Source organism: Apostichopus japonicus, chromosome 13, assembly GCF_037975245.1.
Source record: "Apostichopus japonicus isolate 1M-3 chromosome 13, ASM3797524v1, whole genome shotgun sequence".
In the NCBI taxonomy this organism is placed as follows: domain Eukaryota; kingdom Metazoa; phylum Echinodermata; class Holothuroidea; order Aspidochirotida; family Stichopodidae; genus Apostichopus; species Apostichopus japonicus.
In genome coordinates, this window is record NC_092573.1 from 11,514,304 (window position 1) to 11,534,728 (window position 20,425).

The 20,425-nt window shown below is 35.1% G+C and overlaps 1 protein-coding gene across 2 annotated transcripts in view; it reads left to right on the forward strand.

Annotated features, from left to right (window-relative positions):
- The window catches only part of LOC139979048 (3'-5' RNA helicase YTHDC2-like), a 106,596-nt gene that overhangs the window by 45,947 nt on the left and 40,224 nt on the right, over window positions 1–20,425 (forward strand). For both annotated transcript variants that reach the window (XM_071989686.1, XM_071989687.1), the window contains 4 exons: window positions 859–961; window positions 1,494–1,650; window positions 5,424–5,478; window positions 8,049–8,101. In XM_071989686.1, coding sequence (XP_071845787.1) covers window positions 859–961; window positions 1,494–1,650; window positions 5,424–5,478; window positions 8,049–8,101 — 368 coding nt within the window. The remainder of the gene's footprint in view (window positions 1–858; window positions 962–1,493; window positions 1,651–5,423; window positions 5,479–8,048; window positions 8,102–20,425) is intronic.

The following is a 20,425-nucleotide window of genomic DNA, read 5'->3' on the forward strand; positions in this document are numbered from 1 at the left end:
GGATGATAAAGCTGCAAGATTGCATTGCGTTGTAACTTTGAGTCACTCTGAATAAAAGATTTGATTGGATATGTTCTGTACAGGTCTTAATCTATACAGGGACATGCAGATGGTAGTGGGAACAAGACAACATAAAGGGATTTAAGCCTTAATGGGGTATAAACCATGAAAGAGACTATAGACTATACATGGGATAAATACTATCAATAGTTGACTACAACTGAACTTTTAAATTTTGTGTCCCACAAATATTGTGTAATGTTCTACCAATTAATTTGCAAAAGTAGTAAGGTTAAATGCCTGCTTCCATCTTTCCATCATTCCTGGTGCAAGTGAATAGAGGAATATTGCAATGCCACAAATATATGTATTCAGGTATCTTTTATTGTCACTTCCCAGTGGAGTATCGCAAAGTCAGTGCAACCTGCAGCTTTAATATGATTTGAAATGATTTTATATTTATCGTTAATCATGGATCTACTGTAGGGTGTTGTTTTGTGTCATAAAGTTTCGTAGATGACATACTGTGAGGAATTTCCTTCCCCCTGAAAGTTAGGAAAACGGCTCAGACAACAATATCCCATTGATTGTTGTATTCCTTACACAACCATGAATTAGACACAGGTGTTAACTGACAATCATTTTTAGTTACATTTGTGATAAAATCCACAAAAATGAAATCGTTCGGTGTTATATGATTATTCATCAGATTGCTTCTACTTATGTTTAGTAACAATACTTTATGTGACATTGTTCTTTTTTGATCTTGTCGTTATTTTGCTATGCAAATTTGTGTAAAATATGTTGAAACATGATTTGCATAATGAAGAGTATGTTTCTATTGTTTGTCACACGCAGGGTCTCTCCCAAGACACTCCTCACATTTTGTACCAATGGTGTGCTCCTTAGAACCCTTATGAGTGGTGACACATCACTGAGTTCAATCAGCCATGTTATTGTGGTAAGTTTAATGAATTGATATACTACTCATTAGTATTCTGTTGCAAAAACCCGCCTCTGATTCAATTTAAAGTTCTTGCTCAATGGAGCCCACTGTTTCTAAATTAACCCCCCCTTCTGTTTGCTTGTTTGTGTTCTTCAACCAAATCTGCTGTGATGCATAATTCATCAATGTAATATACCAAAATAAAAAGTTCTTTTATCATACTACCATTTTGGACAGAAGTTATAATTATAAGTAAATGAAACAATGGAAAGCTGATTGGGAAATTATAAACAAACTTGAAAAATAAAAGGAGCTTCTAAATCTGAGGCTGCTGGTTCAAATCCCATTATAGCCAAAAATATCTGCTTTTTTTCAAAGTATCTACAGTAATTTATGAACCTTTCGAGGTATTTCTCACTTCTTTCTGATGATTTCTGAGGACCTTAAAGGAAACTTTGGACTGTATGATGAGATACATCTTTACATCAGACTGTGTCTAGAAATAACTTGATTTAATTTTTTTGTTTTTTTTTACATAAAATTCTAGGATGAGATACATGAGCGGGATCAGTACAGCGACTTCCTGCTTATTCAACTCAGAGAACTGTTGTCCAAACATCCACATCTACATGTGATTCTAATGTCTGCAGCCCTGGACATTGAGCTCTTTGTACGCTACTTCAATAATGCACCATTGCTCTGCGGTAAGTGCACTAACTGGTGTAATGTACTTATATATGTGATCTCCCTCATATGCTGCAAAGAGAAAACTGTACCAGGTACGGAAAAGGAAGAATGTGCTTTGGTAGGGAAAATGATGGCAGAATTATCATGATATATATAATAGTGAAATTAAAGGGGTGGGAATTCTGGGAAACAAGCAAAACTGATTAAAAAACGATGCAGTAGATGAAAGAAACTGTTATGGATGAAAGAGGACAGATTAGGGTCTAGTACATGAAAGTGGACTTTGGTAGGATGAAAGAAGACTCAGTAGTATCTATATATGTATGTATGTATTTTAGATCCTCCTGCGAGCAGGAACTCGCGAAGAAACCGTAATTGGCTTATCTTAACGTCCATGATTATGAATTGTCAATTGTCAACAACTCTGTAATTGGACGACATACATTAACCTTCGAGTGACTCGAACTCTGGACCTTATGATTCAATGGCACTGGCTTTAACCACTGAGCTAACACTCCTATATATGGAAAGGGACTTGGAATGATTTATAGTAGCCTACAGTTTCTAGGTTTAGTGTAGTGCATGATTTACCCGCTTAAAAAACACTGCTATCTGTCCAGGTTGTATTGCCATACCACTTTTAGCTTGAGAGAAATGACCCTTTAAACATCTGAGACTTATCAATTAAAATGGCTGGACAACTAAATCTAACACACATGTATGTACTTTTATAGTTGCAAATAACAAGTTTTACAACACATCAATACCACTTCGTCAAGGTGTTGAATATCATGCAGGAGTGATCTCATGTTCGTTAGTAGTTATAAAAGAACACCCTTTGGTTGTTAACATGAAGGAGCATGTACTCAGGAGTAACAGACTCATCATCAATTCAGTCTCAATTTAAAGGAGCATTTCCAGAGATTAAGCATATGTATTTTAAATATGAATATATTTTATTATATATTTTAAATATCTGGAAAAGTGGAACAGTTTATAGAAATGTCATTACTAACATTCAGTTTTGCTTTTTTTTCTATGATACATCAAAAATAAAATTCTGCCTAAAGCTATTATTTAATGAGGACTCGTAGCATAATGTAGGAAAAAAGGACTAAGTGGGACAAAAAAAGGGATTTAGTGAGATCTAGTAGATGAAAGATGAATCGGTAGGATGCAATGTGTAATCTCAATTTGAACTAAAATTTGCTTTTTTCGTGAGAAATTTTTTATCTAATCAGGTTAACCTTATTTATGTTTTATTCTAGTACCAGCTGCCAATACAGTACCCCATGCAAACAAACTCATGTCTTGAGTATTTAATGCTAAATTACTAATTAATGCTAAATTAATTGTAATTAATGCTAAATTAATGCCCCCAGCTTGGGGCTTGCCAAGTCTGTGTCTGCCATAGGAAAGCTTATGAATAATCTTGTATGTAACTGTGCTAGATAGATCACAACTCCATTTTATTTTTCACTTACAAATCAAACTTTGAAATTGTCATGTTTTCTAACAGGTTTAATTAGCATTAAATATGATTTTCATTTGTTTTCCCCATTTAAATTGTTTGTACATGTACTGAGGTGATTTTTTTCTCCATAAAATATGCAGCTAGTCTAAATTTATCACAGTATTAAACTTGAATGGCCATTATGACCCTTTCATATTTAATCTCTGTTGAATTTTGCCTTTGGAAGTCTATTGCAACCAAAGCAATTACCCTAAAATTATCAAAACACTGCCCCCACTTATTTGTTTTAATTTTTTAAATTTACAATAAGCAAATGAAAGTTTGATTTATGTACATTATATAAGCTGAGTTCTAGCTTTTTTGCTAATTAATGTTTTTATAGTGAGTGATGTTGGGAAATTTGTGAAATATCTGACTTTGTCCTCAAAACAAAAGTGGAATTGGTTCTCAAAACTTAAATCTATGATGTCAAGGAGGTCTTTAAGCTCCTATTCTTAGTTTGAACCCGCCATGTCCATATCAAGAATAGCCTAAGATTACATTTTGAAGTCCTCATATTTGCCATGGAGGTAAAAAAAAGTTTTTTTTGTTTATATCTTGACAAAGTTGTTTTTGGCAGCCCGCAAGCTATACTTATTGTAATAATTATTGCATTTTCTTCGGGCTGAAGTTTTGTATTCAGTTTCCAGTGAAAGAAACTCTCTGGAGGATCATTTGTGCATATTAAATTTTGCAGATATTGTCAGTCACTAACGCCAAAAATTTGTTTATTTCTTAAGGTTGACTTACCTTTTAGGGATGAAATTATTATCTGTGGATATATGATTCGTAATCACTGCCTGTAGGGGTATTGGGAGAGAAGGGTTGAGTCAGGGGTCGGTGCAAACCTGTGAGACTTCAGTGAGGTCATGCCACTATGATTTTAAGGTGACAAAGCCAGGACAATTACCTCATAACCTGACAGAGGGTATCCTCTTTAAGGTTTCATTCTACATATATTCTATCACATCTAATTGAGTTTTTGTGCCTAGTTTCTGCTTTTACCTTCTTTGGGATCTATTCATGTCAGGAATAGACGTTTGCTTGTGTCTGGGCTCTGGTAAAGTATTCAAACGGTTGGTGAAAATTTAAATGTAGACAGTCATGCCGTTTAATCGCATAAATGTACTGCAAGTGGCCCGATTGGATGTTGTTTTATCCTTATGGTGGAGTAGTTTGACAATTGGATCATTCAGGTGGGAGCAGGGACGGCCCGGGCCCCCCTAGTAAATTCTTTTTGCACTAAATACTAGCTGCAGGAAAGGTTTTTTTTTTTCTCAGAACGAGTTATATAATGGAAAACTTTAGCATGCTTCGGATGTGGTCACCCCATGCATTTTATGAATGTTTCCTTAAGCACTACCATTGTGGTAACAATTTTGGTGTCAACCGATTCTTGTGTTCCAGGCCCCCTCCTCTCAATAGACATCCTGAATCTGCCAAATGTTAACCACCCAAGTATAATAGCTAAGACTAATAATGAGTTCATGACAGTTAGAATCGAATGATTTAAATAGAGTAGGTGGCAATTTGAACCTCCTAGGCCCCCTCCCACTAAGAAGAAGAGGAGAAACAAGATACACACACTAAGCCCCACAAACAACTTTATAATAATTATTATTATTATGAATGACAGTCAACATTGAAGGTAGTTATTTTACAATCAACATATATACAACAACCATAAATGGAAAACCAAATAGCAGAATAGATGGAAATTAAACCCCCCACCCACCCACACACCCACCCACCCACCCACCCACCCACCCACCCACCCACAAATATAGAAGAAGAAGACACACATACACAAAAGCAACCACACATAACATAATTGTTATTATTATGACAGTCAACGCTGAAGGCAATTAGTTACTTAAACATAAATGGAAAACCAAATTTCTAGCTTGTAGCATAATTGCAACTTCATGTCATGTGTACTGCAATTAAAAGTGTTGGCTTCCTTTGGATTAGCCAGGTCGTGAAAAAAAAGTAAAAAACCTGCAGGGTTGTTTTTAAGTTCAATAAATGTATTGCGAGACTTGCGTCAGCTGTACAAAGAACAGGCGTAGATATTATAAAGTAAAACTTCTCGAAATGTCAAGTTGTGGAATAGGTTTCCTAAGATAATGCAATCGTAAATTCTGATCGTTTTGCTCAAAGGGGTTTTAGAGAAGTGTGGTTCAGTTTGGCTAAATTTGATAGATGTTATATTTATCTTGAAAATTGGAAACTTAAATTTCATTTTTTATTTTCTTTCTTTCTTTCTTTTTCCTATAGTCCCTGGAAAATTATTTGACGTAGAGGAACTCTTTCTAGAAGATGCATTGAGGTGGTGAGTGAGATACTTTTCATCTTGCATTGAGTGTTGTTTGGTATTTTGTACAAGTATTTGCTGGATGTACTGAAAAGATGTTGTTTTCCTTTTCTCTTTTTCCTCTGTTTTGATACTTTTTACCTTCTTGTTCCCTCTGGTCCATCAGATGTGCGGGGGGGGGGGGGGGAGGGGTGTGTTAAGTAGTTGTACCAATAGCACAAATGTACAGTAACAGAGATACTCTGCGAATTTGCAAGGAAACGTATAACAGAAAGATCTATAGCAATTCGATTTATTAGAGCATCATAATTTTCTTTTGCAGGATTTCATAATAATCAGCAGTCATAAACTTTCAACATTGCAATACTACAAAAATGTAAACAATGTTTCTGTCTTTTTCTAGAACCTTGATGTTTTATTTTATAAAAACAAAAATACCTGTCTTTAAAGTTTGGTGGTGTGAAAGAGGAAATTTTCAAAATACCAGTATTATCCCTGTGTGGTCATTAAAAGGTCTTTTTTAATTCCAAAATGTTAAAGATTTCAAACTCTGCTCTAACTTCATATTACTTGTATACTGCGTGTAAATTGAAGTAATTGTAATCGGCGTTAAGGGATTTATAATAATAATAATAATAATAAATTACCCCCTAATATAGCGCTTAATACAGCGTTTCAAAGCGCTTTACAAAATAGGAAAGAGACAAAGGAAACCAACGAAAAAAAAAAAAAATTAGGAATCAAACAGAAATGTTTTAAGTTGTCTCTTGAAAATACAAAGGGAGGGAGAGTCACGAACGCCCTCAATCCAGATAGCCAAGGCCCCTTCCTGTCTTCATGGGTAGTTGCCATGGCTTCTTAGAAGTGCAGATTTATTACATTTATCTTACTATTGTTTTTACTATTTCCCCGAGAAAAAAAAGATTAAAATAACTGATCAGAGGTTTCTACCCCAAGGAGCATGTAGCAATGCAGAAACAGGAGTGAATCTAAAGTACTCTTACAGAGTTTGATGGAAATCAGTAGGGAAGTGTTTCATATCACCAAAATCTATAACAAACAATGGGAAGAGATTTTTCAAAACAACTGTGACCATTTCCATGGTAATTTCCCATCTCTGAGCAAACCACACAAAAAAAAACATGAATTGCTCCCAGTCTTGAGTGGCCTGCCGGTATGCGATATTCTAATCAGCGTTGTCGACCGTGGGTGAACTGCTTGGTAAATATGTAAAACATAGTTTATTACGCAGAAGTGAACATCAATCATAAAGAAATCATCTGGTCATGTTACAGGTTTGTTACTGATATATTCCTGTGTAAAAGTAAGTTGGCCTGACGTTTCGATCCTAGCAGGATCTTCTTCAAAAGGCTAAATGACAAGTAACAGTAACAGAAGGGAAAAAACATGCACAGAATACAGACAGGTTAATGAGCATGGTGAACACAATGAGATAGATGTAAGGGGATTAGTAGACAAGGGATGGAGAGTAGAAACCTGTCTGTATTCTGTGCGTGTTTTTGTCCCTTCTCTGTTACTGTTACTTGTCATTTATCCTTTGAAGAAGATCCTGCTAGGATCGAAACGTCAGGCCAACTTACTTTTACACATTCTCCTACAAAGGCTCTCTAGTGGATAAGCAGTTTGCTAACATTTTTATTTTATTTTCTATTCTGTGCGTGTGTTTTTGTCCCTTCTGTTACTGTTACTGTACTTGTCATTTAGCCTCTGAAGAAGATCCTGCTAGGATCGAAAAGTCAGGCCAACTTACTTTTACACATTCTCCTACACAGGCTCTCTAGTGGATAAGCAGTTTGCTAACAGTTTTATTTTATTTTGATATATTCCTGGTCTGTTTTGCTGGAAAAGTATGATGTCTTGCACGAATTTGGTGGAATTTTTTGCAGCTGGGCAAAGGTCTGGCAAGTGTGTTATCATGTCATAAGGTAACTTTTGTGGGCCATGCTGATAAGTTGCGCCCAGTCCGTGGACCTCATCATGTAGAGATGTTCCTATACTCTCATAAGAAAGATAAAAGTATCACATTGTATGGGAATTATCTACGGTTTTCCCATCTGAAAATGATTGTTTAAATTGAAGAGATTCCAAATTTGAGTTAAAATGTTGAATTGGAAGCCACCCCACATGAAAGTTGTAATCCATAAGCCCTTACGGGCTTCTCCCACAATTGTGGTCGCTTTAATAAGCGTTGTAAAAAAAACCTGATTATTATTATTACTATCATTATTATTATTATTATAACTACAAGTCCTACAAACACATCGTCTGTCTTTTATCTTTGGTATCACTATATGCAAAAACTGCCCAAAGTATACATACTTTTTACATTTCTTTTTTAGCCATTCAGTGAATTCATTGTTTCATTTGATGTAATGGTTGGGACGAAAGCATTGTTCCGATACATTCAACATTAATTGGGTTTTGAAGAACTTTTCATGGGCCTCAGAAACTCGGCCGGCAGACCGCCTTGCCTATTTTAACTATCAAATGTGTTTTAACGATCACAAATATTGAAATGTTGCAAGAGTACTTGAAAGTTTTTCTTTGCCTTGATTTTCTTTTTCCAGCACTGGTTATACAACAAAGCTGATGGACCAGTACAAGAAGGACAAAGCTAAGAGTAAGTATTTCTCAGTATTGTTTATTCTCAACAGCTCAGTACAAAAAAGTATTTGTTCTAACAACAGACCACATTGTATTGTGTAAATAATGTGATTAATTGCATTGGAAATCTACAGACTTGGACTATGGTGCATTAAAAATTGACTAATTTTCACTAGAATCTCTACATCTAATAAGTTTGAGATGAAAATTTGGAATTACCACCGTTCCGCCCCTTCATCCGTTTCAATGATCTCTGGGAAAGGCAGTAGTTCAGTAGTTAACCTAGATTTACATATTCCATAATGTTGTGCTATGTATGTGCTATATATATGTCAGTGTACTAACATGTCATTGAAACGTCTGTTATTCCAATAAAGAACTCGCAGTACTGATTTAATTGCCTGTTTAGCCTTCACAAATTAAGTCTTATCCAAAATTGATAAAGTTGCCATGGTCTTAAAAAAAGACTAAGGAGTTTTTGGAAATCTCCCGATTGCGATGATTGTTTATACCCCAAAAGTCTGGTAACAGAAGAAACAGGTCGTATTTTATTCAGAAAGCTCTCCCATTACACTAGCCTGTTTATATAGTAAGTAATTTAAAGTAAATAAACTATTGGGATTCCCTTTTTTCTTTTGTTTTTAAATTCCAAATTGTTTGTGTTCTCAAGAATTTTTCTCCAGTACATGTGTTTCTTTCCTTGTTTATCGCATAATAAACGCCATTAACTTCTGAATATTCATATCAGTATAGACATATTTTTGAAAAGGATTTTGTTATTTGTTTTCCTGTCTTCTATCATCACAAACTTAAGGAAGCAATAAAAACAATAATATGTAAAGAGACTTACATTTGCAATTGACTGAGTTCTCGAGGCAGGCTAAAATTTAAATAAAATAGTCCTAGGGATGAGAAATCTCCCGATAGCAATGATTGTTTATAACCACAAAAGTCTGGCGACATGAGAAACAGGTTGATATTTTATTCTGAAAGCTCTCCCATTTATACTAGCCTGGTTATATAGTAAGGTTATTTAAAATAAATAAAGTAAATGCAAACTTCAACTTTGCACAGTTCTTTGGAGAGATTCTACAGTTTTTATTTACTGATAACATCTTGCATGGCTTTTGTTCAAGCAGATTATTATCAACCAACACTTCTAGCTATTTTGCTCAGTCATCAAAAACGTTAACATATCTCAAATAAAATCTATAATCTGACAACATAGCTTACAAGCCCAGGGATGAAATTTCTGTACTGTGACTAGGATGTGGTTTTGTGATAAATTTATGGCACTTTCCTCTTGCAAAATGAGGGTGATTTTCAGCCAGATTTGAAACAGATTTGAAAACTGAAGAAAACACAAACAAAGTTTGTTACTTGGCCGTTTTGAGTTGTAATTTGCCCACGAGGGATTCTATTGTTGCCACTATAGAAAGAAATTGACAGATTATTCTGTAGAAGAGATTCATCCCAGACAACATGTCAAAATGCAGATTTAATTCTTAGGAGAACTAGGGAATGACTTAATCGTCGCTCATGTCTTCTTCTGTCCAATTTTTTGGGAGAAATGAAAGAAAATTGACAGGATACAAGAAGTCAGTTCTCAATTACCTGTTGAGCACTCTGGTATGAACTGCTAGTTCATGTAAATGTATCAAACTCCCCTGGTGTTAAGATCCTAGAAGGATCTTCTTTAAGAATCAAACTGACATAAATATAGAATAAGAAAAAGTATATGCAACAGATCATCAGCTAGAACAGCTTATTGTATGTATTGTATGTATTTTAGATCCTCCTGCAAGCAAGAACTCGCGAAGAAGCCATCATTGGCTTATCAAAGCCGCAAGCTGACAGAAGTTAGTCTCTTAGATTCATATCTTAACGTCCATGTTTATGAATTGTCAATTGTCAACAACTCTGTAACTGGGCCACATACATTAATCTTGGAGTGACTTATTGGTTCAGTGACAAAAGAATATAAGCAAATGGACAAGGGAAACAAAATAACCAAATTTTGACTGAACATGAATTCACAAAGTAGGAAGATCACGAAGGGAAGGATTCGTTAACTCTCACGCTTAATTTGTGAATATGAGAGAAAGTCCAAAAAGTAATTGAGAACAAAAAATTGAAGCAAGTGCAACCGAGGATTACTCATTGTTTATTGCATCGAAAGAAAATATCTTTCTGATCCAAACTTTTGTTTAAGCATTTTAATCTCTGGCTTCTTTTTAGTCCCACTGGCTTAAATTGCTTGCCCCATGTACAACAGATCAAAGTACACATCGTAATACGTCGTTTTCACAAAGATAAGCAAGAGAAGAATAGCCCAATGATAGGAAGAAAATCAGTGTAGAGGAAATAACAACAAAAAAAAAAATTAAAACTAAACATAACAAAATATAAAGCAATTGAGAATCATTTTTTTCTTCTAAATATGCTAAATCTCTGTCATAGGTATCAATCCTAATCATGAAAATGTTTAATATGGTGCAGTGGCAGCACGATTTCAAAGGTAGGAAGAGGGCGAGGAGGGGGGGAAAGGATATTCTAAAATTGCCAGATTGATTTCGGTAGGGGCTGAATTTATATGAAATGACCAGAGGAGAATGAAGGATTTTATAAAAGAGGGGTTGTAGTCCTGGGGTTGTGGAAGCCTACTTTCATGAGTTGGGGTCTGAGAGGTCCTTCCCAAGAAAAAAAAAAATTAAGAAAGATGTAAAATATTCCTACAGTGGCAACCTGTAAACACATCTAAAAGATTCGTTATGAATTTAAGAAACGTAACATTCTGATGAAGCTTCTACCTTAAATGGTCACATTGAAGGATAATTTACATAATCCTTGCCGAGTCTGAAGCAAAAAAAAAGGCCAGCCCCAGAGTGAGGAATACAAACGTGAGCAGAATATTGACTTTACTTTTGAAGGTATAAGGTTGATACTTAAAAAAGGAAAAAAGTAATTACTTCCAGACATTCCCAGACACAAGATACTGTAAAGTAAGGAGGCTCTGTCTGGAATGATTATCTGCAGAATATCCAACAATCTGGTTTGTGAAGGTTTTTAAAAAAAGAAAATGATGACCTCTTTTTCTTGACCTTGTTTTCTTTAATATTCCTAAATTTCAGTTGATTAATTACAGTCATGTGTGAACATCGATATGCATAAGGTCTCGGCCGAGTGGTAAGGGCTGTGGGTAGATACTTGAAAGAAGTTTTGATCCGATTGCTACGAACATGAAATCTGATAGTTTTACAGTAATTTTTCAAAATTGCTGGAGTTTGTGGAAAGGTTGCAGATTATAGTCTGGAAGTGTGTCAGATGGATTCACTCTTCTCTGTTGTAGGAACCTCTGTCTGGAGGCTGTGTTGGCATGTGAGGTTTTTAATCATGCCGAGTGTCCGGGTATTTAGATATGACCCGATGAAATGTTATCTGCGATGCAGTTATTCTCCTTCCCCGAAAACGAATGTTAAAAGGTGTGATTTCCTCGTGCGAGAGAATCAGAGGAGAGTTGCAAATCATTGATGCATCTATCAAAGATGATTACGAATTTATAAAAATCGACCTCACACTGGACACTGGAGAAAGGTATCGAGAAAATGATGAAAGCTCCAAATACAGGCACGTCAGGAGAAATTTTTATTTTGATTGACAAGTTTTTGGGTATAAAACTTGCGTATAGTTAATTAAAACAAACATGCAATTGGATGAAAAAGAAAATGCACTAAAATGTATAAAACACCAGTGTAGGACTTTCACGGTCGTCCGGTCGTCCGTGACGACTAGAAATTACGTCGGACTACCAAATCTTTCAAAATGTTGTGTGCTTGGTAGTCCTTCGGACGACCAAACAAAAATGAAGGCTTTGAAGAATTATTGAGCCTAATTATATTTCATTAAAAACGAGAGTCAATTTAATTAAATAGTTTCTGAATAACACCCAAACCAAACATGAATTATTTAAAAACATGCGCGAAATATTAACTATAAACATCGTTAGAAAAAATCTGTTCACTAATAAAGTCGCCTAACGTAAGTCTCTAATGATGTACCCAGAAAACAAATGAGACTTGTGGCTAAATGTCAGTGCAATGCATTTTGAACGGTGTTGTTACAACAGTCGATCAGACACTGACAGTCTATAGGCCGAGTGAAAATGCATTGCTGGACAATGGGGGAAATCTAGCCTATACTGCTGAATTTGTGACGCAGTTATAAGATATCCATGGAATACTTTCAGTATTGCTGTTATCTTCGACCACATGGTTGCCTAACATCACACTAAGTCAATTGGGGAAATCTAGCCTATACCGCTGAATTTGTGACGCAGTTATAAGGTATCCATGGAATACAGTAATGTTATTAGCGAAAAAAATACTGACAACTTTTTTAATTTAAATTGTCACGAAACGGAAACTGATGAAAATTTCAAAATGACAAGTTAGAGCAGCTATATTACGTGATAAAATGAAAAGAGATTAAATCTGTTTTACAATCTTTAAAAAGTTACAACAAAACTGTCGATATTATGAAACAAACTACGTTCGGCAAAGCCCCGTTTCTAGACTGCCTTACAATGAACAGCGTGCACTATACGTACATGGGTTAACACTGCAGTGTTTACCCCTAACATTTTTGGCACGTTTCCAAAAAAAATTTCATGTTGTAAACTATTTTGGCTCCACTCTAGAATAAATAAGGTCAGTCAGTAAAGGATCGGTAAAGTTATGCGAAATATTATCTTAGACGTTCAAGAAAAGTAGGTAAATATCCCCATAACATTAAGGTAGGTAAAACACACCTAAAGCCAACCGACTCCTCCGCATGAACAAAACAATCTATTCCCCATGATACACGAGGCACAGTCACTCTATACCATACAGACATAGCACGATATCAAGGCCCAATGGCTAAAGTATATGGCCATCTTTATGAAAGTAAACCTTTTAATCCCATGTTTTAGGCCACTTGGCATGATTAACTAAATGCTAAATATTGTTCCCATGTCCTCGTGGAAAACGTCAACTTTGCAAAATACAATTAGTTGTGTTTCTGTTGTTACGTGAGATCCGTAACCGGAGAAGTGGTTAGGCTATATACTATACACTTAACTATGGTAGTATATTAATTTTTCCTTTTTTTGTGGAAATTCTAGAAATTACTTTCTTTTCCCCGCGCTTAACACCAGATGTGGTCTGATGGTTTGTTCATAAATGGGTGAACTAGAGCCTTGTTTACATGACATTAGTTTCATTTAGCACGATATGCCAGTTTCGCGTGAATTTTTCGAAAGTATTTTGCTCGATCTTTCGTAAAGTTTGAAAAGTGTACCAACTTACTGTTCGTACACAATTGGTAATTTCTCTACTGAGTTTTTTTCTCTATACAGTCAATGTTGTAAAGGACGGGTTTTTTCGAAGTTCAAAAGTCAGTCAATGAAGTTGATAAACTCTTATTTCTTTTCAACTTTCTTAACCATGGAAAGCTAGAATAACATTTACACATAAAACAGAGAAAGGATAATCGCATTTTTTTAAACATTTGTTTCAATTTTCTTTCACAAGAAATTATCGTCATTTGTTCAATCATCAAAAAATATCGTTTTGAAAAAAAATTATCGCGATAATAATAATTTTCGATATATCGCCCAACCCTACGTGATAGTCTCAGATACAATTCAAATGCATCTTCGTACCACCAGTGATTGTTGTCAAAATGTACGTAACAAATATGAGACAAGGCCTAACGGTACGTATGATATTTGAATGCAGACATATGCCAGCCTTTACCACAAGCTTTGTTATCTCTACACAGGGGAAAGTAAACGTTGCAAGTAATTTTTGTTAAACAAGTTTCTTCGTGTTCATTGGTCAATAAAAATGCAAGAATGTTTGCAGACAATCGGTTGGGACTATTAGCCAATCAAATCACGGGAATCTTGGTAAAGCATCATTTTCTATTTTTAGCATGAAAATCTCTGTAATGAAGTTTTGGTAGCCCTGTGCCTTGCGGTTGATTGTTATGATATATTTATTTTCAAACAAATTCAATGATCTGTAGGAGTAGGAGAACTTTTGATTCTTGTCAGAAGAAGAAATCATGAAAGATGTTCATTCAAAAATATGTTTTGTTATGTTTTCCGTTGACCTAGTTGTAAATGAATACTGTACTTGGGGATTGCAAGCATTTTGAAGATTTTGCGTCCCTGGCCAAAACATTGCGTCCAGTACCCAGAATCCTGTGTTCGTAACAATGCTAGAATACTTTCGTTATTGCTGTTATCTTAGACCACATGGTAGCATAACTCAATGGGAATATCTTGCCTAACCATAGGTTTGCCAAATAAAAAAATCACACTGCGTAGTATTTGGGTAATAAATAAGGAACCGGGTAGTATCGTGTCGGGCGGGTATCCGGTGCAAACACTTTTTGAAAACAGTACACAATAACATGGTTATATGCTAAACTAATCAAGCTTTGGTTGACACAATCAGATTGAGCACCAAAATGTTTTGTTTTGTACTATTTGTGTTCATTTTCAATTTTGGTGGAAAATTTGGAAGGACTACCAAGTTTTTTGCAGGACTACCAAATATTTGAAAATCCTTGAAACTGGTAGTCCTTCAGACAACCTTCTCAAATTCCTGAAAATCCAACACTGAACACTGTTATCAAAATTAGCACTAAAAACAAGTAACCATATAACAATAGATATCAGTAGCAATTGAAATGGGTTAATGCAAAAAAGAAATGTGGAACATATGACAATGCAATGTTCTGGCAATTTTAACTTAATATGTATACAGAATAGGATGTAGATTTAATATTCATCGCTTACATTAGAAACTTAACTTTTATTTTTTAATCATTTTTTTAAACTTTTTTTTTAAGGTTGTTGATGTGTACTCTCAAATACGACAGAAAAGGAAAATATATAATATGACTGACTCTGTACAGACAGAATACATACAGCTGTACAACAAAGGAAATCTCTTTGTGAATTACTCCATGTGACATTAATCATTAATTAATTTTGTTGGTAACTAAAAACTGTACTAGATGAATTTCAGTCATTTTTCAGAATTAGCAGTCAATTCTGCAAAGAAATGTGGAAAAAGGCAGCCGTGGTTTAATCAGCAACTTGTAATATACCTCGAGTAGAAATATGAGATTTTAACAACTAAAAATGAGATAGTTGCATCAAGAGTTAAACAAAGAAGTTCATATGTCATAAATGATAATGTAATAGGATATTAATTTATTATTTAAACATAAGGGAAAGCGATACTCATTATTTTCTTTGTATACATATGTATGCCTTGATACATGCTAGATTTGAAACAGATAGGACACTAGCTAGATATTGACATATTTGAAGAATGCATTAGGAACGTATTGCATTTATAAATGTTTAAAAAGAAAACTTACGTACAGCATGAACTTGGTAAAAGTATCACCGTTTTGTAATACCTAACGAAAACTGAATTAATCCATTTTTTCTGTCTGGAAATGAAGGACAGATGGTGGTAATATTGAAGTGGTAATAAATAGTGCTACATTTGAAACCAGTTATTGAGGTACATAAATATGGGAGAACTCAAAAATTTAAATTAAAGTATTCCCTGAGGAGCTTTACTTTAGATAGGCGAATACAATTCAAACATAATACTCAACAAGATCAGGCAATGGAGTAATATGTGTGCTGACCGGGGAAATCACACAAAGAGCATCTGTTCTTGATTTTGTTTTTAGACAGTGTATAAGGAGGGCCTGATTTTTTTTCTGACGCAGTTGGAGCTTTTTCCAAGGCAAACTGAAATTACAGTTACAAGAATCGAAGTGACACAAAGAGAAAGACGGAGTATTTTACGGCACGAGTATGAATAGAAACTGGAAGGTTAGAGGGACGTTGGACATTGAGATGAACGATAAACCGTTTGTTCCCAAACATAAGGAGAAAAACTGAGGGGAAATGTAAGAAATCAAAACTACGGCATGAAATATTTTCCGAAGGTACTGATGGTGGTATTAAAAAACTTAGCATCCGGATGTGTGACCTGATTAATTCGCCAGATGATAGTGCAAGGGTCCTAGCTCTACTGCGTAAGATTTATCACAGGGGTTCTACTTTTAATGGGTATGGTTGGCATCCAAGTACATTTTTGAGTAGTCAAAGGGAGAACTTTTTTTCAGAATTACATAAGATACTATTTGTATTCCTTATATGTCTTCTGCTGTGGAAGCAGTTATTTCTGTTATAGATTTCTCTCCATATTTGTTTTATTTAAAGCCAACTTAAGTGACCCCTATTAAATAATGGTACTAACCAAAGCTTCAGGTACATGGACTCTTGTCCCCTTTTGGGGACACCAAACAGATTTAAAAAAAAAATTGTGATGACAAATGAGAAAATTAAGGTTTTTGTGTTTCTTAATAATTGTGAGAGTCATTTATCCTCAGAAAATGAAAGCGAAGCTTAACAGACATTTGCATATAGATGAAGCCTTTGAATTCAGAATACATCGACAGCTTAGGCAAAGCAAATTCCAATAAATCGTGTTAATTTAAAGGTAAATTGACGAACATGTACCATGCATATATATGCCCTCCCATACTGGGGTTCATTTCCTGGAGTTATGAGAGGTTTATCCTGCAAAAATAAGTCACCTTAACGCCTCATTCTGCATTTCCATAATACAAACAAACTAACTTAACACATTCATCCGACGGCTAAAAATCGTCTTTAATATTCAGCTCTGATATAATCGCTAGAATAATTTCATCAAGCTGCTGTTATTATTCCCCAAATATCAGCTCCATCATGAAGATTGAACACATGGAAGTTCAGTATAAAGTGAACAAAACCGTACGCCATCTCTGTATGCAAATAAACCAACCAGTCACATCTCAAAATATCACTGAGATTCATATGTGCAAGTACATGCTCTCACTACTGATAAAAGCATTTAACTTTAAATTTAGGCACAAAAATAAACTTTGATATAATTCAGACTGTTGAGCAACACTGCATTCAGTCCTGATTATATTTCTTTCTTACCATTTTTATTGTTTGAGAAATTAAGCAACTGTAGATCGAGGCTCACCTTTCAAAGTGGCTGGTCTACATAGTCTAAAATACAGACCATTAGGTCAGTACCTCAGGTGCTGCACCAAAACATGAGACTTTTATGGAAGCTATGACAGTAAATAAATTTACAAAGTTGACAATTAAGGATAAATGGTCTTGAATAACTGCTCAGTTGTTCATATAGACTGAAGAGAACTTGTTTTTGTGTGATTTTTTAGAGTGATTAAAGATGAACGATAGTGATTTTTCACCATCGACGAAAAAATACGATTTTATTCAAGAGTATTCTAGTTGGTTTCCATTTTACACATGTGAAAATTCAAGTCAATCCGATGTTGGGAAAGGCTTAAAAAAAATTCCTAAACTCGTTGATTTTTTAAACAAAAATTGGGCTTTTCGCGAAAAGCGATATGATGATCACGTGATCTACAGTGACATGTGACGTCATTATGATGATAACAACGTGAGTGTACTTCAGCAGTGTGCACTTAGTGTGTAAGTTTAGTTGCAACCTACTCTATATTGGACTCGACAAACAACGTAAACCACTAGCAAAATCCAAGAAATTGCGTTGTAGGGGGATGCAACAGAACGAATGTGGACTCTACAATAAGTTTTTTTCAATTTTCCAAGCGGAAAAAGTAGTGAGAGATATCGGAAACTCTGGATACGATTTGTGAGGAGAACCAGGAAAGACTTCATCGCACCAGGAGTTTCTCATGGCAAGAATGTGAAAGTTTGTTCTGCCCACTTCACAGAAGATGATTCTCGGGCCCAATTGAAATTTGCGTGTGGCAAGGTCACTAAAGTAATAAAAGTTTGAAAGATTGATGCTTTTATGCCGCATTATTTATATATATCCCGATAAATGCAACAGTAAGTGTTGGAACTGGAAGACATGTCAGACGTGAACAACTTAATGACTATGTGAGGAGAGAATCCACGTGCAAATTTCAATTGGGGCATGGACGTCGCTTAGGCAGTTTTTTGGGGGCAGAGATGTGTTCATACCCTCCAAACCACTTTAAATGTAATACGAATAGGAAATGTGTGAGCGAAACAAAACATCGTGTAAGTATTACTTACGGTAGCGCACACTGTCACTTATGTTTGCACAGTGTGAAAGTACCGTTTGCGGACCTACGTGAAGTTGGGCTAGAATACGATTCCTCCTGAAGCCCAAACCACGAGGCATGCATGTGAATAAACGCAATAGGCATTGCATGTAGTGAGAAAATTGTTCGAGCTAGACTAACAACTCGATTGAGTTCAAATGCGGTTGTATTTCAAGCTCAATGAAACCTTTCTGTTGGATTTAATGACGCACGGAACAAGGAACGTTTATGTTTTACAGTAGGCCTAGTGCATACAAGCGAATCTACTTTGTTTAGAACTTTGGATTTTCTTTCGGATGTTATACTAATCTACGTTTGAGACTATCATCACTATTGTTATTGTGCCAGTTTGACTGGTAAGTGAGCACATTCATACATCACTCTGTATAAAACCCGCCAAAAACGTGATCTTGAGATTTACGTTACTTTGGGTCAGCTTGCGAGTTACCTCTTCAGATATTGGGAAATCGTTGCGAAATCGCCGCAAATTTCGTAAAAAAAAAACTTGTAAACACGTGGTGAAGAAATCAAGAAACACAATGATATTCATTATCTATTTATGTCTTGAACATTACGCCGGAAAATAACAGTTATGCTGACACGAAATGCACGCACAGCTCCGTACTGAACAGTTCACAACAGAAAAGATCATCACAGTGACGTCATTCACTGACCTGAGGGCTGTTCAAGGTCGTTGCAGTGTTTGAAAATTCCTAAATTACGGAGGCGAAAAAACGATGTTTTAATTCCCTTTTTTATAACTTTCCGGTGTGCTATTTGGAAAATTAAAAAAATATGTTGCTTGGTAACATATAAACTACATTATATATGAAAATGAGAGATTTTTTTTCTGTCACTATCGTTCTACTTTAAAACAATGAGTAATTCACTTTAATATTAAGGTTTGCAGGAGGGAAAGCATCATCAAGTTAGCCCTTAACCTGTTTGTCCAGAGATTCAGCATATAATAAGCTGAATATCTTAAAATTAAAACATTTAAAAAAATTACCAGCACTCAAAGTTTTCTTTTTTCTTGAACTATAATCATGTCAAGACTGTAACCCTACACAGACTTATAGGTGCATTTGACAATTATTGTGATGGAGAATCAAGACAATTAAACACCATGGATTCAGATGGGAGCCTTTCTATGTATTGTAAGTAAAGTCCTGTGTACAGTATGTCCACAAATGCAGGATTAAAAAACGAATTGACTTTCCTATAAGTGTGACATTGCAGCTGGATATCCCCTTCAGAATTACAACTTATTTTTCATCATTTTACTTAACTACATCACATTAGTCAACTTTACCAAGAAGCACAGAAGCTAGGTCATTTGGCATTTAATACTTTTCTCTATATCCTTGTAGAGTTTTACATTTCACTAATATATATACAAAACAAGAAAATGTGGCAGGTTTCAAGGCAAGTGACTGGAAGAATTAGATTGTAGTTAACATTGGAGAACAACTTTGTGGAGAATTTGTGCATGTATAGTATTGAATTGAAAATATAACACTGCCTTTGGGGATACTACATGAAGTAGGGAACATTTTCAGTTGAAAAAAATTAGTCTCAGTCACTTTTGAAAAAGCAAGACAAGGTTTAAATATCAGGATACTTTTCTGGTACGTACCTTGTTTTGAGTGAAATGCACTTTCTTATTAAATGTCACTGGGATAGTCTCTTAAGTTAGAGAGTCACATCAAGGTGCCAGTGGTTTGAGATATTTCACAGTGGATCTGCCTAAATGTTGAAGTATGCTAGTTGTGGGAAAGTATATATATATATATGTATTAAATATACTGTATAATATCAAGAAATAATACAGTTACTAACCAGCTAGGATACTGCAATATTAAACCATGCACTTCTTGCCTAAATTCTCACCTGGCAGTTACAGTACTATTAATACACTGTTTGCATTTAATTGAATTACTTTATATAGAAATGTCAAAAGGGAAACTGTTTTGAGTTAAACTTGATCACTATTTGAAGTCGCAAGTCCTAGATGCATCATCAAGTCATATATAAGCTACTTAAGACAATTTTGTTTGGATGTCATTATACTGTACTGGACGTATGACTAGTTCGATGCCACAGAACAATAAAAAATTTGTTTACTCAAAGT